General features: G+C 38.5%; 1 protein-coding gene across 1 annotated transcript in view; it reads right to left on the reverse strand.

Moving 5' to 3' along the window:
* Window positions 1-18,028, reverse strand: part of LOC120542187 (probable ATP-dependent RNA helicase DDX41) — a 51,929-nt gene that overhangs the window by 26,137 nt on the left and 7,764 nt on the right. The window contains exons 3-5 of the mRNA XM_039774461.1: window positions 17,811-17,964; window positions 17,368-17,442; window positions 7,017-7,077 (exon numbers count right to left, since the gene is read on the reverse strand). Coding sequence (XP_039630395.1) covers window positions 7,017-7,077; window positions 17,368-17,442; window positions 17,811-17,964 — 290 coding nt within the window. The remainder of the gene's footprint in view (window positions 1-7,016; window positions 7,078-17,367; window positions 17,443-17,810; window positions 17,965-18,028) is intronic.

Consider the following 18,028-nt stretch of genomic DNA (forward strand, 5'->3'; position numbering starts at 1 on the left):
AATGCATGTTTTCTTAAGCGCTTTTGGAGGTCTTCCTGGTTTTCTACGCACTGCGTTGACAGTCAGTTCCGTGATTACGTGGGAGGCGTGATGATGTCACGAAACTCCGCCCCCGTCATTCCAGCTCAACTCCATTACAGTTAATGGAAAAATACCTTCCAGTTATGACCATTAGGGTAGAATTTCGAAATGAAACCTGCCCAACTTTTGTAAGTAAGCTGTAAGGAATGAGCCTGCCAAATTTCAGCCTTCTACCTACACGGGAAGTTGGAGAATTAGTGATGAGTCAGTGAGTGAGTGGACATAGAAAACCAGGAAGACCTCAAAAGCACTGAAGAAAACATGCATTATATAATTGAAGGCAGCGAAACAATAAGAAAGCGGCAGTGACATATACAACCATATTCATGAGTTCTGCTACCGGAAACAAAGCTGCGATGTAAACCTACACTTTAAATTAAGTTCATAGACAGGCTGCGCTGGCGTTTGTAATTTAGTGCCTGCCCATATAAGGCCGTCCGTCAGCGGCAATCAATAGCAAACTGCCGCGGGTAAATATTCACGGGTGAAGGACTGTGCTTATGGAGAGGAAGATGAGATAGTCAGGGTGGTGTTTGACACAAACTCAGCGAAACTGCGAGAGAAAGTTTTAAGTGCCAGGACTAAGGTAACATTAAATACAGCCATGGACATAGCGAGATGGCACCAGCACAGCTGGGAACCGATGCATGTACACGGCGGCTCCGTGAACTGGCGCGTGCACAGATAAAAGCAACAGTTCCAAAGGCTGAACAAAACCGAATTACACAATTGAAAAGGCAGCAAAAATATGGCGTCTGATACATACAAGCATATTCATAAATCCAAAACAAAGCACACGTTGGAAAAAGTCAATGTCCGCTAAAAAGACAGTGTAAAAAACCGTGCATGCAGTGTGTCAGGTCTCAGATAAAGAAGGCGAGCTGTTTATTGATGCAGTAAGAAGCGAATCGATGAATGAAACCTGTCATCTTTACAGCGATTGACAAACCGGAATGTAACTTGAACACAACACATCCTACAAATACGAACCTGATTGAAAGAAATAATGATAATCAAATCCTTGATGACAGCTCAGTAACACTCACAAAAAAAATACTGTATATTGACAGTCATGTTACGTTATTTTTAAAATGTTCCCTTTTCTTTTTCTAGCTTTTTTAACACACTACTTCTCCGCTGCGATACGCGGGTATATATATCTGTATATATATCTGTGTGTGTGTATATATATATATATATATCTATATCTATCTCTATCCCGATCTACATACTCAAATAATGGATACTTTATTCGCCATCAATAATTGTTTTGGTAAAGCCATACTCAGTGTATTAATTAGATGAGCGGTAAAAAGTAAGAGTGAGGGAAGGATGACTTATTGAGGCATGCAGGCTGTAGTCTTGCGTCAACTCTATCTGAATTGCGATCACATTTGAAAAAATATATCTTTTCAAGTTCTATTTAGTCCATATGTGTCAAACTCAAGGGCGCGGGCCACATCCGACCCGGCATGTAATTATATCAGGCCCAAGATCATTTTATATACTGTATTATTGTTATTAAAGCCGGGTATATGAAGCGCTGGTAACACAATAAACTACAGATCCCATAATGCAGCGCTTCAGCTGCCTTGCGAACACTTACGCGTTAATCAAGTCTACCTTATGATGCTGCAAGTTATTGCGAAGCTAGCTCACCGCGATGCTGAAGAGAAAAGTTGATTCTGAAAATAGAGCCTTTAAAACCGATGGGAGGCTGAGTATATGTTTACTGAACCCGTGTGTCTCATTTGTGGAGCTAATGTGGCTGTAATTACAGAATTTAATCTAAGACGGCACTATGAGACAAAATATCAGGGTAACCTGAATGCAATGCAGAAGATACAGAAAGCAGCATAATTAAATAAGAATCTGACACTTCAGCGGACGTTTTAACCGTGCACAATCACAAAGTGATTTCAAGTGAAGCTGCTTTTATGGGAGACACAAATGCACCAGTGCAATTTGCCCCACTTTCCCTGTTGCCAAGTAATGTTAAACCAAGTCGTCACTACGGTGTTCCCAAATCGCACTTTGCTGATAAACTGGCGCACTGAGTTTGCACGGCGCTTTGGTGACTTTGAAGAACAAAAAGTCCGTCTACATGCGGCTCGAACCTTGTGCATGTTTGGTAGCACATATCTGTGTGAGAAGCTCTTCTCAGTGATAAAGACTAACAAAACAGCACACAGGAGTAAGCCTCACTGATGAGCACCTGCAATCCATCCTGAGAATCTCCACAACACAGAACCTCACACCAAACAGAAACGAACTTGTTGCCAAAAAGATGCCAGGCGTCCAGCTCTAAAATGACATATGAGCAAAGACAACTGAATGATTTGATTTGTTATTGCTGAAAGGAACACATTTTATTTATATTTCTAGGTTTTGTTATGCAGCATGTTCATATTTGAATGTATAATTTTGACAGGATATATTTTTATGGAGAGCAAAATATTATAAGTTTGAGTTGATTTATTCACGAATAATATTCCTGTCTGTTTTTACCATTCCTACCAAAGATATTTCTGTCGACTAAATAAAAATTCCTTCTATTTAAAATTTAAATAGAACTTGAACAAATACGATAGTTCATAATATACTGCGCAAACTTACGCGTAAGAGCGGAAGTCATCCGTTTTAACAAGCACGGCGTATTGCACTGATCTGAAATAGCTGTGTGTGTATATATGTAGATATGTATGTGTGTGTGTGTATATATATATATATATATATATATATATATATATATATATATATGAGTATAGGCCAAAAGTTTGGACACACCTCCTCATTCAATGTGTTTTCTTTATTTTCATGACCATTTACAGTGGTAGATTCTCACTGAAGGCATCAAAACTATGAATGAACACATGTGGAGTTATGTACTTAACAAAAAATGGTGAAATAACTGAAAACATGTTTTATATTCTAGTTTCTTCAAAATAGCCACCCTTTGAAATAAAACCATTTCAGGTGACTACCTGTTGAAGCTCATCGCTAGAATGCCAAGAGTGTGCAAAGCAGTAATCAGAGCAAAGGGTGGCTATTTTGAAGAAACTAGAATCTTAGTTCCCTCTCCTTTCTCTTTCTCAGATCGCTTTTTGGAAGGACGTCAATTTCGTAGTTTTATGAACAGTTCGAAAATGCCTTTCCACATTTTCCTTCTTTGGAATAGCAATAATAGATTGACAGATCAGACAAACGCACTTCCATTGAGACATTGTGAGAAAAAAAATCCTCTTCCAATTCCACATCCAGCCCATACCCTCCCCAAACAATTTTTTTAATTCCTTCTTTAGTTGATATAAATTGGAAGGCTAACTAGATCACAGCCAGAGTGTTGCAGTAGCTTGCGGGATGACCAGTGTGTTAGAAGAGAAGTTATCTCAGACTGGCCGCCCTGTATGTCAATCAAGTGGCAAATGCCATAGGGATAAGATATGATAGACTAACGTTTAAAAAAAATTTTTTTTGAATGCAACACGATCTACCTGCACTGCTTTTGCTATCTACCGGTCGATCGCAATCGATGCATTGGGCACCCCTGTTTTAATGGCTTTTCTTACTTTGATGGCATCAGTTAATTTTTAGATTCATCAGTCACCTTGTTAGAAGAGGACATGGTTGGGGAATGTTGCACGATGTTTGAAGAGTCAAAAAAGTTATTACACTCTGGAATTGTCATAAGCTGACATACCTTGAGAAGACTAACACCTAATGAGCTCTGAGACAATACAACTAAAATCGGGCCAAAAATTTACAAATGCCACATTTACTGTTATTTTTGTTAAATTGTCTTGTTCAGAAAATAAACTATACGTTTGTGATGTGCGAGTCACTATCTTGCACCCAAGAGAAGACACTGGGTCCAAAGGCTTCAAGAAAACCAACTTTATTCCAATCAAATCAAGAATAGTCCGGGTATTTATTCAAATTGGTACTACCACTTCAATACACATTGACCCAGCAAACGAGCAGGAACAGGGCCAGGTCAGTGGCCAAGTCATAAAGTTCCCTGCATCACCCATTGGTTGACAGACATGTTACGTGGGGAGAATGTGAATTTGCAGTTGCTTCGGTGATGGACAAGCAACCCTTGACAGATGCGTCAAATGCGTTTCGGGTGGAGCACCATTAGGAAGGGTCTCAAAAGAGCTCAAAAATCTCACATCTTCCCCTTAGCTTTGTTCATACAAGCATTAACAACTTCATAAAAATGCCACTGACTTAGGTTGTTTACTGTTGAAGGTGTACTTATTAATTCTACTACAGAAGTAGATAAAATATATAATTTGGCCAGACCCTTCCAAACTTTTGCAAAGAACTGTTAACCTTTTGTTTTTTACTATATTTCACACACAAATTTATCTTACAATTTACAAAGCACTATTAAGCATTTTAGCATTTACCAGGATTAATAGATGCTACATAAACTGCAGAATGAGGCAGTTTGACTTTTATTTGATTGTAGGCAGTATGAATTCAAGATACTTCATGTTTTGTCTGGTCAGCTTCACTTCATTTGTTAATATACACCCATTCCTGCATTTCAGGCCTTCAACAAATTCCAAGAAAAGTTGTGATGGGGGCCAATTAGCGGCAGTAATGAGGTTTTTTATAAAAAAAAAAAAAACTGATGTGATTTCAAACAGGTAATGTCAACAGGTGATTGTAATCATGAATTGATACAAAAGTAGTATCTCCAAAAGGCTGAGTCTTTGTGGAGCAAAGACCAGCAGAGGATTTCCAGTTTATCAAAAAATGTGTGAGAAAATGTTATTGAAATGTTTAAAAACAATGTTCCTTGAAGAAAGACTGTATATCATTAAACGACTCAAGGAATCTAGAGGAATTTCAGCGCATAAAGGAAAAGGGTGCAAGCCTAAGCTGCACACCCGTGATCTCCGATTCCTCAGATGGCACTGCATCAAGAACTGTCCCTCATTAAAAGCGGATATAACCACATGGGCAAAAGATTACTTTGGCAAACCTTTGTCAAGCCCTACAACATGGAGTAACATTTACAAATGCTATTTAAAACTTTACTGTGCAAAAATGATGCCTAATGTTAACCATGTCCAGAAGTGGCATCGACTTCTCTGGGCTTGGAGGCATCTGGGATGGACCACCACACAGTGGAAATGTGTACTGAGGTCAAACAAATCAGTATTCCAGACTTTATTGGAAGAAATGGACGCCACGTGCTCTGGACCAAAGATGAAAAGCTATGGTCGTGGCATGGGGGTTGTGTCACAGCCCTTGACAAAGATAACTTATACTTCTGTGATGGCAGCATTAACGCAGAAAAGTACAATGAGGTTTTAGAGCAACATATGCTGCCTTCAAGATGTCAACTTTTCCAGGGTCAACCATGCATTTTTCAAAAAGACAGTGCAAACCACATTCTGCACACATTAGAAAGGAATGGCAACAGAAGAGGGTACAGGTACTGAACTGGCCTGATTGCAGTCCTGACCTTTCCCTAGTGGAGAATGTATAGCGAATTTTAAAACAAAAAATGCGACATGACGACCCCATACTGTTACACACCTTAAGACGTGAGTTATGAGAAAGAATGGTGACATTACAAAGGGGTAAATGCTTTACTGTCCCAACGTTTTTGGAATGTGTCGCTGGTCTGAAATGCAATAATGTATGTATATTAACAAATTAAATGAAATTGACAAGACAAAGCATGAAATATCTTGGTTTGGGTTCAATATTGTCTGCAATGAAATAAGTCAAAATAAATTTTAAGAATTACTGTTTTTTTTTAATTTGTATTTTCCATACTGCCCTGATTTGGTGTTGTATTTTACTGTTCTATATATTTAAATCATTGCGCTTACAGAGTTCTAATATTCAAAGCACTACCATCTTCACAACATGACCAAATAGAGTCCCGGTGGCTGGAGATGCAACCTGCTCTTCAACTGGGACTATATAAGACAAGGGAATGTGGGCCGCATGTAAAAGCAGCAAAATAACTCTTACGAAATAATGAAAGAAGTGTGAAGATCTACACAGATACCATAGATACCGCTAAATCTGTGCAGATCCTTTACACCTTTTTCTTCCATCAAAAAGACAAACGCCTTGTAAACAGCAATAAATCTTTAGATATTACTATTACTTCACATTGTCTTGTGTTTTCTAACTCAGGATGGGTTTCAGACTCCTAATGTTTGTTTTGATGAATTACTGTGCAGCATTCCTAATTGTGCATGCATTCAGCTCACACCCCATTACTTTACTGTATATAAACCCAGTGTGCTGAGAGTTGGCTGTGGTTTTGACCACCTGGACTCATATCAGTTTGTGCTGCTTCGTACTGGCACTTTCTTGTTTAAGCTTCGTCGTACTGGCGTGTACCTTCACACCTAGCTTGTGTATGATATGATTAGTGCTATACATTCCATTTGGGGTTTTGGAGTGTATGCTAGTGCCTGTGAACAACAAAGTATTTTTGTAATAGTCTCATTAAGGTCAGCTTATGTACCTCTCAAATGAAAATAATTTTTTTAGTAAAATGCATGTGTGGTGTATATTCAGCTGGAGTAATGATGTCACGCATGCATGCTCAGGATGCAACCTAATTGTAAGGTGGATTATGCTTACAGTACACATGCATTAAAGTTCTGTGCATACAGCTCTACGATGTCACACTGGCCTCGCAAAGCATCATAGGGCGCTGGAGAGAAAAAACATTTGTCTAAGTTGGCCGAACAGTGACATTTCAGGGAAATAGTATGGTAGACACTACATACTGTGCCTATCTGTATTCACTGCGAAAAACACTTTGCCAAATTTTGTCAATCAACACTACCAAGCATTATGCATTGAAAGATTAAAACTTGTACGTCAAGATGTGAAAAAATGCACATCACAAACTAATACCTGTATGAATGAATTACTGTGTTATAAGTACTAACCTTGTTTTTATTGGATTGTCATAGGTAATGCCCTTTGCCATTTCCTTCACAGACATCAAAGCTAAAATAAAAACAAAAAGATACCATATAATATTTTGTGACTGCTTAAAGTACATCACACATCTCATTTCACATTATTATTTTTTTTTCCTCCTACTACTACAAGATTAATGGACCTTGAAATATGTAGGATAGGTGGCAGGTACATCTTTTTACATACTTAAAATGTAAACATTTTGTTTTGTCCATATACTTTAAGGCCCCACACTCAGAAGCACTGTAAATCCCCACTTTGACTTGTAGAAAGATTAAGGAGATCTCATTTTTTCTTTAAATGTACCACTGAAAGTGGCTTAACTGGTGGCCTCATTCTTGTGGCATAGTAACACAATCACAAAAAACTGAAATGTCTTCGGGAGGACTAACACACACTATATGGTTTTGGGATGAGTGGCCATTACACCAAAAGGGACTTTAATAACATTGCTTTCAAATAGACGTAATATGGAGTTGTTTTCCAATTTGCAGCTATAACAGCTTCCAGAAGATTTTGGTGCGCTTCACTGGGAATTTGTGCCTATTCATTTCATAGAGCATTTATGAGGTCTGGCACTGATGTTCCAAGACGTTTCATACCCCTACCGATGGGTTGTCTCAAATGGGGACCCAAGTGCTGCCATGCAGCGAGTGACACCTCAGCACCACACCAGTTCCGATACCCAATAAGCCTGACCTAATTGGCTTGACTGTTCCTGGGATGAGGCCTTAAACCATCCTCTTTCATGATGCAAGCAGCCTTCATTAGGGCATCTGCAACAGAGCTGCTCCCAAGGAGAACAGAAAAGAGTTCTGCCGTTTCTGATCTGTATGTGAAGTTTTTATGGTGGCTGGAATGCCAATCCTGCCACCAACCCCTAAGTTTTCCCTGTAAGACGGAGGACCACTTGCAGGGCGGGATGCAGTTTAACATCTTTCTAGCTCCAGCTCTGTTCAGTGCTTGCATGGACAGGGTCATGGGGTCCAATAGTTCTGGGGCATAAGCTGGTGATGAAAGATTCACTGATACTGACTTTGCCGACGATGCTGTGATCTTTGTGGACTCAATGGAGGCTCCGATCGGGGTTCTCAAGAGACTGAGCGAGGAGTCTGAGTGACTGAGCTTGCGAGAGTCCTGAATAAAAACCAAGATCCAGGTCTTTAATGATCTCCTGGACACAGCCATCAGCATTGTGTCCATCTGCGGAGAGGATGTCAATCTCGCCGAGAGGTTTACTTACCTTGCAAGGGACATTCATGTCTCTGACGACTCTTCTATGAAGTCGGTCGATGTACTGGAAAAACATGGGGGGTTCATGAGTTTGCTGGAAAGGGGTGAGTGGCTCTCTCAATATCTGTGCAAAAGGATGAAGGTCCAAGTCTTTAGAGTCCTGGTGCTTCCTGTTTGGTTATATAGCTGCGAGACATGGATGTTATCCAGTGACCTGAGACAAAGACTAGATTCCTTCAGTACTGTATCTCTTTGGAGAACCCTTGGGTACCGCCGATTTGACTTTGTGTCGAAAGAATGGTTATTCATGGAGTCCCAAATGAGGCACTTAACCTGAATTGTGAGGTAGCGTCAATTACTGTACTACTGCAATGTGGCACAATTCCCCCGAGAGTGATCCAGTTTGCAGAGCAGCTGGACAAAGGACAAGGGGATGCCCACATAACACCTGGCTTTGACAGACAGATGGTCTTTTCAGAGATTGGGACTGGATCGCATGTCTGACATGGAAGTTGCCAAACAGGATCCCAAGCTGTTTCGTTGTGTGGTGGATGCGGCAACGCACTGTACCAGTGCATGCTCCCCAACCTGACCTGATGTTAGAAAAGAAGGTCTGGCTCGCCAACTCCATTCCAGTTCATTCCAAAGGAGTTCGATGGGGTTGAGGTCAGGGCTCTGTGCGGGCCAGTCAAGTTCTTCCACACCAAACTCATCCAACCATGTCTTTATGGATCTTGCTTTGAGCATTGAGGCACAGTCATGCTGGAATAGAAAAAAGCACTTCCCCAAACTGTTTCCACAAAGTTGGAAGCATAGTGTTGTCCAAAACGTATTGGTATGCTTAAACATTAAGATTGCCCTTCATTGAAAGTAAGGGGCCTAACCCAAACCCTGAAAAACAGCCCCACACCATTACCCCTCCTCCACCAAACTTGACAGTTGTCACAATGCAGTCAGGCAGGTATTGTTATCCTGGGATCCTCCAAACCCAGACTCGTCCATCTGACTGCCAAACAGAGAAGCATGATTCATCACTTCACAGAACAAGTTTTCTCCTGCTCCACAGTCCATTAGTGATGTGCTTTACACCATTCTATCCAATGCTTGGCATTGAACTTAGTGGTGTGAGGCTTGCATGCAGCTACTCGGCCATGGAAACCCATTCCATGAAGCTGCTGCCACATAGGAAATGCCAATGGAAATTTGGAACTCTTCAGCTATGGAATCACCAGAGTGTTGGCAGCTTTTACACACCATGCACCTTAGTAGTCCTTGACACCGCTTTGTGACTTTACATGGTCTTCTGCTTTGTGGCAGAGTTTCTGTTCTTCCTAAACGCTTCCAGTTTCCAATAATACCACTTAAAGATGACCATGCAATATCCAGCAGGAATTAAGGGATGAAATTTCACAAAACGTCTTATTTCAAAGGTGGCATCCTATCACAGTACCACACTTGAAGTCACTTAGCTCTTCAGAACAACCCATTTTGTTACATAAATGTGTGTTTGTAAATGGAGACAGTAGTGCTGGGCGGTATGACCAAAATTCTATATCACGGTATTTTTCAAAATTATACCGGATTCATGGTATTCAATGGTATTTATTTCCCCATGCATGAGTGGATGTTAACCACACTTTCCACTGCAATTACTGCAGTAGACTGGCTAAGAATAACCTATTCCACTGTCCTGAGAATTGTACAAAAAAACATTTTAATATGCACACAAGTATTAATACAGGTTTGCATGGCCCCATAAAGTGATAGTTTTCAAGGGGGTGGCATTAATGAAAAAAAGGAATCACATTGCATGACAGTTGCAAACAACTTAAAGTAAAATTTTGACAACATATTTTCAACCATCCAAAGAGGCATTTAGACTTAGCAAAATACCCAGAGGTGCTTGTCAACTTGTATTGCACTGAACAGGTCTTAGAAAAGGAATAAATAGTGAACTTTTTTGTAAACCAATTACACTTTCTGTTAATGTTAACAATCTCTGTCCACTGACACGTTAAAATGACTTTTTAAACAACTTTACCATCATTAAACTAATAAATAATAACAATAAAATAAACAATAGTGCAACTTCCAGTAATAATACTATTACTTCAAGCCCAGGTGCATTACACAGTATTCACCAAATAAAAATAAAATAAAACAAGTGCAACTTAGTGATGACATTTTACCAACTGAACCATCATTAAGGTAAATTGCATTAATATTGACCTTGCTTCAAGCTAAGCTATATACATACATGAATAAAACTGCAACTTGCATTTATAATTCTATTTGTGGTATAGCCCTACGGAATCGTATTAGGGCCACGGTGAAGAAGAAAAAAAAAAAAAAACTATGTCAAGAATAAAGTCGACATGTTGACTTTATTCTCAACATTTCCACTTTAATCTTGATGCTGATGTCGAGATTAAAGTCAACATTTCCACTTTACTCTCATAGTTTATTTGATAATTAAAGTAGAATGTCATAAACTAAACTTCATCCTAAAATTAATGTTAAATTTAATAGAGTTTTTCAAACCCCGTCATAAGTTAATGTAGAACATTAAATGCTTTGTGTTGTGCTCCCCGACCCAGTTGTTAATCACTGCACGCTTCTTAAACTGACTTCCTCTGCACTAAGAGGAGGCTCCAGTAAGTATCCCTGCACAGAATACATTCACTTCAATATTCCTGCTCTCTGAAAATTTAGAATGCTAAGATATATACTTGACATCATTTTCAGGATGAAATGCATTAAAGCAGTTATTAATCATGCACGGTAGTGTGGTGGTAGCGCTGCTCCCTTGCAGTAAGGGGTCCCCAGGTGTACGTTCAGTGTAGAGAACGTTATGGCAGGTGTGACAAGGCTCCAAAAAAGTGAATGTATGAATGGGTATCGCACAGGTTTAACTTAAATATTGTGTAAATGTTGGGTTTGTGATCTGGTGGTCAGACATGAACACAGAATTAAATGGATGTTCTCCTGAGTAGGCTTTCTTTATTGCATGCATGCTGTTTCTATCTGACGCACCAAACCCTCAGTTCCTATCCTTTTTTCTTTCTCTACCTAACCAATCACAACACGATAAACATCTTTGTGAAATTAAAACTAGTTATAAACTTAGACCACGGAATGTTCAGAACTTTAAAAAAATCTTCGTCATACATGTTTGTTTATGCCATCCATTCAGGGTTGAGCCCATCCCAGCAAGCATAGTGTGCGAGGCAGGAGCAAATCCTGAACGGCAGCACATCGCAGAGTGAATGTGCAAAACATACACTAGCAGAGTCCAATATAGCATAACAAAACGACACATCCTACATGAGTTTGAAAGGAAACTGAAGCACGCCGAGTAAACCCACCAGAAAAACATGCAAATTCAAGGCAGGGTATACCCGAGACCCCCTTGCTGCGAGGCAGCAGTGCAACCTCCATGCCACCGTGCCCCTACATGATTAATGCATGCTTTAATGCATTTCATCATGAAAATTATACCAAGTATTTATCTTAGTATTCTAAATATTCAGGGAGCAGGAATATCATGAAGTGAATGTACTCTGTGCGGCGATTGCTGCCAGCACCTCCTCAGTACAAGAGGAAGTCCAGTTTAAGAAGCACGTACCGATTTAACATGGCTAGGGGAACACAACAAAAAGCATTTAATGTGCTACATAACTTATGACGGGGTTTGACAAAATCTAGTAAATTAAATATTCATTTTACGATGAAGTTTAGTTTACGATGTTCTACTTTAATGACATTACGACAATAAAGTCAACATGTCGACTTTAATCTTGACATAAACATCGAGAATCAAATAGAAATGTCGAGAATAAAGTCAACATGTCGTCACACTATTATACAGTACCCAGGTACATTACACAGTATTGAAAAAAAATCAAGTACAACTTGGTTTGCAGTATTAACCAGTAGTTTAGAAGCAGTACTCACAGATTTGAACATAATGGTCCACATCCGACCTTTTCAAACCAAAGCATCTCCAGGCAACAGACGTGACTCCTTTTTTTCGGCAAAAGTTCTTCTATGTCATCATGTTTAACTTTAGTGTCTGCTACAGCTTCAGAATGTTCTCTGTCCATTTTCACCGTGCAATACCTCCACTACCTCATGTAATCCGTTGCATGCCTATTTAGCAGTGAAAAAGAGTCCCCGCGCAACACCTCCACTAACGCATGTACTCCGTTGTATCTGTTTAGCGGTGTAGCAGTGGAAAAGGTCCCCCCCTTAAACAGTTTCCCGCTGCACCATGTTCCCAATTTGTTTAGGCAATTTAAACCGGTGTTGCGGTATAAGAAAAATCCATATCATAACAAAAATAAAAAAACAGTTTTCGGTATGAACCGGTATACCACCCAGCACTAGGAAACAGCATGGATATGTGCTTGATTTTTATAAACCTGTGGCAATGAGCCTGATTGAAACACCTGAATTCAATAATTAAGAGGTGTGTCCCAATACTTTTGTCCATATAGCGTATCTGAACATAAAACTCAAAAAATTGTTGAGATTGCGACCAGGGTTAATAAGAACAGTGTTTCGTGGGGAGGTTAATAATTTTTTTTTTATACTATAGAAAGTAGCTTCTCATTCTGCTGTCTTTTGCATCGCTGTATTTTGGTTTTCTCTTGCTAGATTGGGAATGGGTTCTGAATGAGCAGCACATTCAAAATTAAATAAATCATAACCAGGAAAGCTCAGGAAAGTAGATACTTGATGGATCTTAGGTATAGGAAATTCGAGTACTTGCTCTGTTTTGTCAGCCCCTAGCAAAGATAATAATTTTGAGAAATCTCCAATTTTATTTCATATTTTTTTTTTTTAGATCTGCCATCAATCCTGATACTGATAAGGGCTGCCTGTAGGTGAGCCGAGCTGTGACTTCTAGTCAATGTAAAATATAATTTGTCAAGTGTACAGATTTACAGTGGTGTGCAAAAGTATTCAATCACCTTGAAAGGTATTATAATTTTATGAATGACAAAAGATCTGTAAACATATTTATCTATTCAGCATTCTTAATTTAAACTCTTATGCTGCAACAATACATGTCCAAAGTCAAAATAAACCATTTTCTGTAGATCTTTAACTGAAGAACAAAAGTTAGTGTTTGCATAAGTATTTAAACCTCTGTACTTTGGAAACTCCACAAACGACAAATTAATCACAAACACCACAAAGCCATTTGACCATAATTAACATAATTAGTTAGTACTTTATAGGTCTCTGGATCTAAAAGCACCCTTTGTAAGGACCATATTCTTGATTGGACAATCCCTGCAAAAATGAAGACAAAATGAGCATTCTGCTGATGTGAGAAACAAAGTCACTGAAATGTAGAAGGCAGGAAATGGTTACAAAAAAAATCAAAAATAGTCTTAATTTCTTCATAACTATTGGATCCATCATCAGAAAGTGGAAGGTTCATCACAGCACCCAGACTCTTACTAGAACAGACCATCCTTCAGACCAAGACATCAACTGGTGAGAGAGGCTACTAAAATCCAGCCAACACTCTCAAAAGTCTGCAATACTCTGGCTGAAACTGGAGTGAGGGTGCATGGGTCCACAATTTCAAGAGCTTTCTATAAAACAGGCCTCTGTGGGAGGGTGGCAAGAAAGAAGCCATTTCTTAAGAATGTCCACATAAAAGCATGTATGGCATTTGCTACAAAACATTAGAAAGATGTGGGAAGAAGGTTTTATGTTAAGATGAGGCCAAAATAGAACATTCTGGCCAGACATCAAAGAGGTAAGTGTGGCATAAAACTAACATTTCCCATGCCTCAAGAAACACCATTCCAACAGTGAAATATGGTGGTGGCAACATCATGCTATGAGAATACTTTTCATGGGCTAGGACTGGGAATCTTTTCAGAGTTAAAGGGACAGTGAATGGATACAAATACTACAAAACATTGTAGGAGAACTTGTTCCAGTCTGCTATGAACCTACAGCTCAGGAGAAGATTCATCTTTTAGCATGACAATCGCCCTAAGCCTAAGACCAATGCAACACTGGAATGGCACAGAAACAGAAAGGAGAATGTTTTGGAATGGCCAAGTCAAAGCCCTGATCTTAGTGCCACAGATTCTCAACAGGGTTATTTGAAAACTGCTGTCCAGAAGCGCCATTCCACCAACCTAGAGGCTCTCTATAAATTCTGCCAAAAGAATGGGGAATAAGCACTCCTGAACAATGTGCAAGCCTGGTACACATTTTACCCAAAAGAATTAAGGCTGTTATAAACAGCAAAAAGGTTCTTGACAAATATTAAAGTGTAGGGCTTGAATACTTACGCAAATACTAACTTTTCAGTTTTTCTTCTTCAGTTAAATATCTAGTTTGACTTTGGAAATGTATTGTTACAGAATGAGAGTTCACAATAAAATACTGAATGGATAAATATGTGCACAAATATTTTGTCATGCAGAAAATGATAACTTTCAAAGAGTTTCAATACTTTAGCACACCAATGTAAATAAAAATTTGTTTTTAAAATACGATATACACAAAAATGGCATAGAACACCAACATACAAACTGTAGTATCAAATATTCAAAAAATCTGTAGAAGAGATGCTTTCTCATATTTAGACTCTTCTACTAGGTTGTGCTAATATTACTTTGTCAGATTGAGAAATCTGACACACCATGCTATCTTAAGTTTTTCTAGAATTAGTCAACACATGGCACTGAATATACAATGCCTTTCAAACCTTATTCCATTGCCTAATGTCAACAGAAAACCTGATACAGTCATAGTCCTAGGCAGAGAGTGTAACAACAAGTTACATTTACTCCATTTCATTTACTTGAGTTACTTTTTTAAAAAAATTGTACTTCTACAAGTAGTTTTACTGCACCATACTTTTTACTTTTACTTGTGTACATTTGTGAAGAAGAAACGCTACTCTTACTCCGCTACACTGGGCAACACTCGACTCGTTACTTTTTTACATTATCACATTTATATACACTATATTCTAGTCGGAGAGAAGTCGCCAGTGGATCTACTGAATGACTGTTTCACCAATCAGACATAGCAACAATAATCACGACTTCGTTTCACTAATCAGATGTAGCAGTAACATGACCACACACAAACTTCCTGCATCTGCAGCCTGTGAGAGACTTTTTAGTCATACAGGGCTCCTGATCACTGCTAATCGGTCACAGCTTCACTGCAGGAACCTTGAGCCAACTCCTGCTGAAGCTTAAACATCACTTCACTGAATGAAGAACAAGCACATTTTAACCAAACATGCACAGACACAGGCAGTCAAGGTAAAGTGAGACTTCTTGTACGTGCAGAAGCTGCCTTGTTCTAATGTTGTTTTCTATCAGCTGTGCTATTTGGAGGGCAAGTGAATATGCAGTATTATACTGCCAGTGTACAGGATATGTTGTCACTGTAAGTAGTTTGCACTGTTCAAACATACATGTTACCTACATATACTGTAGGTAATGGCTTCAAAAGCTTTGTTGTGAAAAACTGAGATTTGGAACTTTGTTATTTGTGCATCCTTATTTTGTAAAGATGTTGTTTTTTACTCATTATTTTGTTATTTGGAAATAGCAGAATTTGTACATTATTTTATATTTTTGTCTGTCTTATTACATTTCTAAAAAAATAATTTATTATGATCAAACAGTTACTCAGTATTCTTTTACTCTTTGAGTAATTTTTTGGATGACTACTTTTTACTTCTACTTGAGTAATATTATTTTGAAGTAACACTACTCTTACTTGAGTACAATTTTTGGCTACTCTACCCACCTCTGGTCCTAGGGCACAATGATCCCTATACCCTGTACAACTCACAAATAATTGAACTGGAGTCCTAACAGTCTCTCTTTGATTCCCTAATCAGTAAAAGATTCACAATGTTTTTAGCACTACTTTAACTGCAGAATTACAATGCTTCCTATGGATTCAATATAGACAAACATGAAGTTTTAAACCAGGTTCAGGGATTCCTCATGTTTGCTTCCTAAATTAACTGGGCCGAATGGCCTGTTTATTCAAATTGTTCTAATGTTATAAAGGCCCCGATAGTGCGCATTTTGTACATTTTTCACTATCTTTTAAGATCAGTAGGTTAAGGGATGAGGTTTATTGCCATCACTTCAGCGATTCTTATACAGGTATTTAGGACACCAGAACACTAGCATATGATAAGTTGTATGCTCAAAAAGTTTGAGCAGATTCTGTCAGTGTTTTTCACGCTTGAAATAACTGGGCATACACAAGGCAGAGTAAAGCTGTTGGTGCCAGACTGGCTGGTCTGAGTATTGTTGCTGACCATGCCCATTCCTCTTCTGATGGCTAGTTTCAGCAGAATAATGCGCCATGTCACAAAGCTCAAATCATCTCAAACTGGTTTCGTGAACATGACAATGAATTCACTGTACTCAAATGGCCTCCATAGTCACCAGAAATCAATTCAATAGAGCACCTCTGGGATGTGGTGGAACAGGAGATTTGCATCAAGAATGTGCAACTGACAAATCGGTAGCAACTGTGCAATGCTACTATGTAAATATGGACCAAAATCCCCGAGAAATATTTTCAGCACCTTAGAGCAGTTCTGAAGGCCAATGGGGGTCCAACCCGATACTAGCTAGGTGTACCTAATAAAGTGGCTGGTGAGTGTACAAAAGACATCATTAATTAGGTACACACATATGTAAAATATAAAGTGATCATATCTGTCATTAAAAGAGTGAATACCAAATCCTTATAAACTTAGACACCTGAAACCTACACAGAAAAGAGCCAAAAGCAGCCAAGCCAAACCCCACCCTCCACCCCTAAACCATACACACAAAAATTACATTTCTATCATTTTATTTTCTCTCTGTAAATATATAGTATAAAAATGACTAATCTTTAATGTGTTACAATATTCACAGATGTACTGATCAGTAAAATATAAATTTCTCCTAATTTGAGAACATAAAAAGGAAGTAATAAAATAAGTTCCCTATAAAACCATACAAGAAAATATTTAATAGAAAATGACAATAATCATTTTAACTTCAAAGATGAAACAAACCTCACCTCTTCCTTCAGCTACACTTTCCAGGATCTTTTCCTCCTCCTTCAACTGTTTCTCTTTTACAGATTCCTTGCGTGCTGTGATGAAAAACAAGAAAAAGAAAGGGGGATACGTGAATTTAGATCATAAGATCTGACTTAAAATTGATGGAGCAATTGATCACTATCCTCCAATAACAAACCATCCCACATTAATACACAGGTCTTTTCTTTGGAAAAAACATACCAATCTACATAAAAATTGTATTCAAACATTTTGTAAGCACAATATAAAACTACACATCAAATAAGAAAATTCCTTTTAATTTTTCATATACCTACACCAGATTCATAATTAATGAACATATATTGAAAATGTCTTATAAATTTTGCCATTTTTAGATTCCATCATCCACAAACAACATAAGAGAGTATGGTGATATAAATCACTATATACAATGACACACCTTCAGCTTTAGCCTTCAGATTCTGGTGCTGATCCAGTAAGCTAACATTGGAACGTGGACCCAGACCTTCATCATCATCTCTGTGCTCACTACCACTGTCTTTCTGCTCTTCTTCAGTCAAGCCCTTTCCCCGCAAATGCAAAATCTTCTGTAACTGAAAACACATTACAGCTATTATTGTTAAATTCATATAAAATAGTATACATTGTAAATTTCAG

This window comes from Polypterus senegalus, chromosome 13 (assembly GCF_016835505.1).
Source record: "Polypterus senegalus isolate Bchr_013 chromosome 13, ASM1683550v1, whole genome shotgun sequence".
Taxonomy (NCBI): domain Eukaryota; kingdom Metazoa; phylum Chordata; class Cladistia; order Polypteriformes; family Polypteridae; genus Polypterus; species Polypterus senegalus.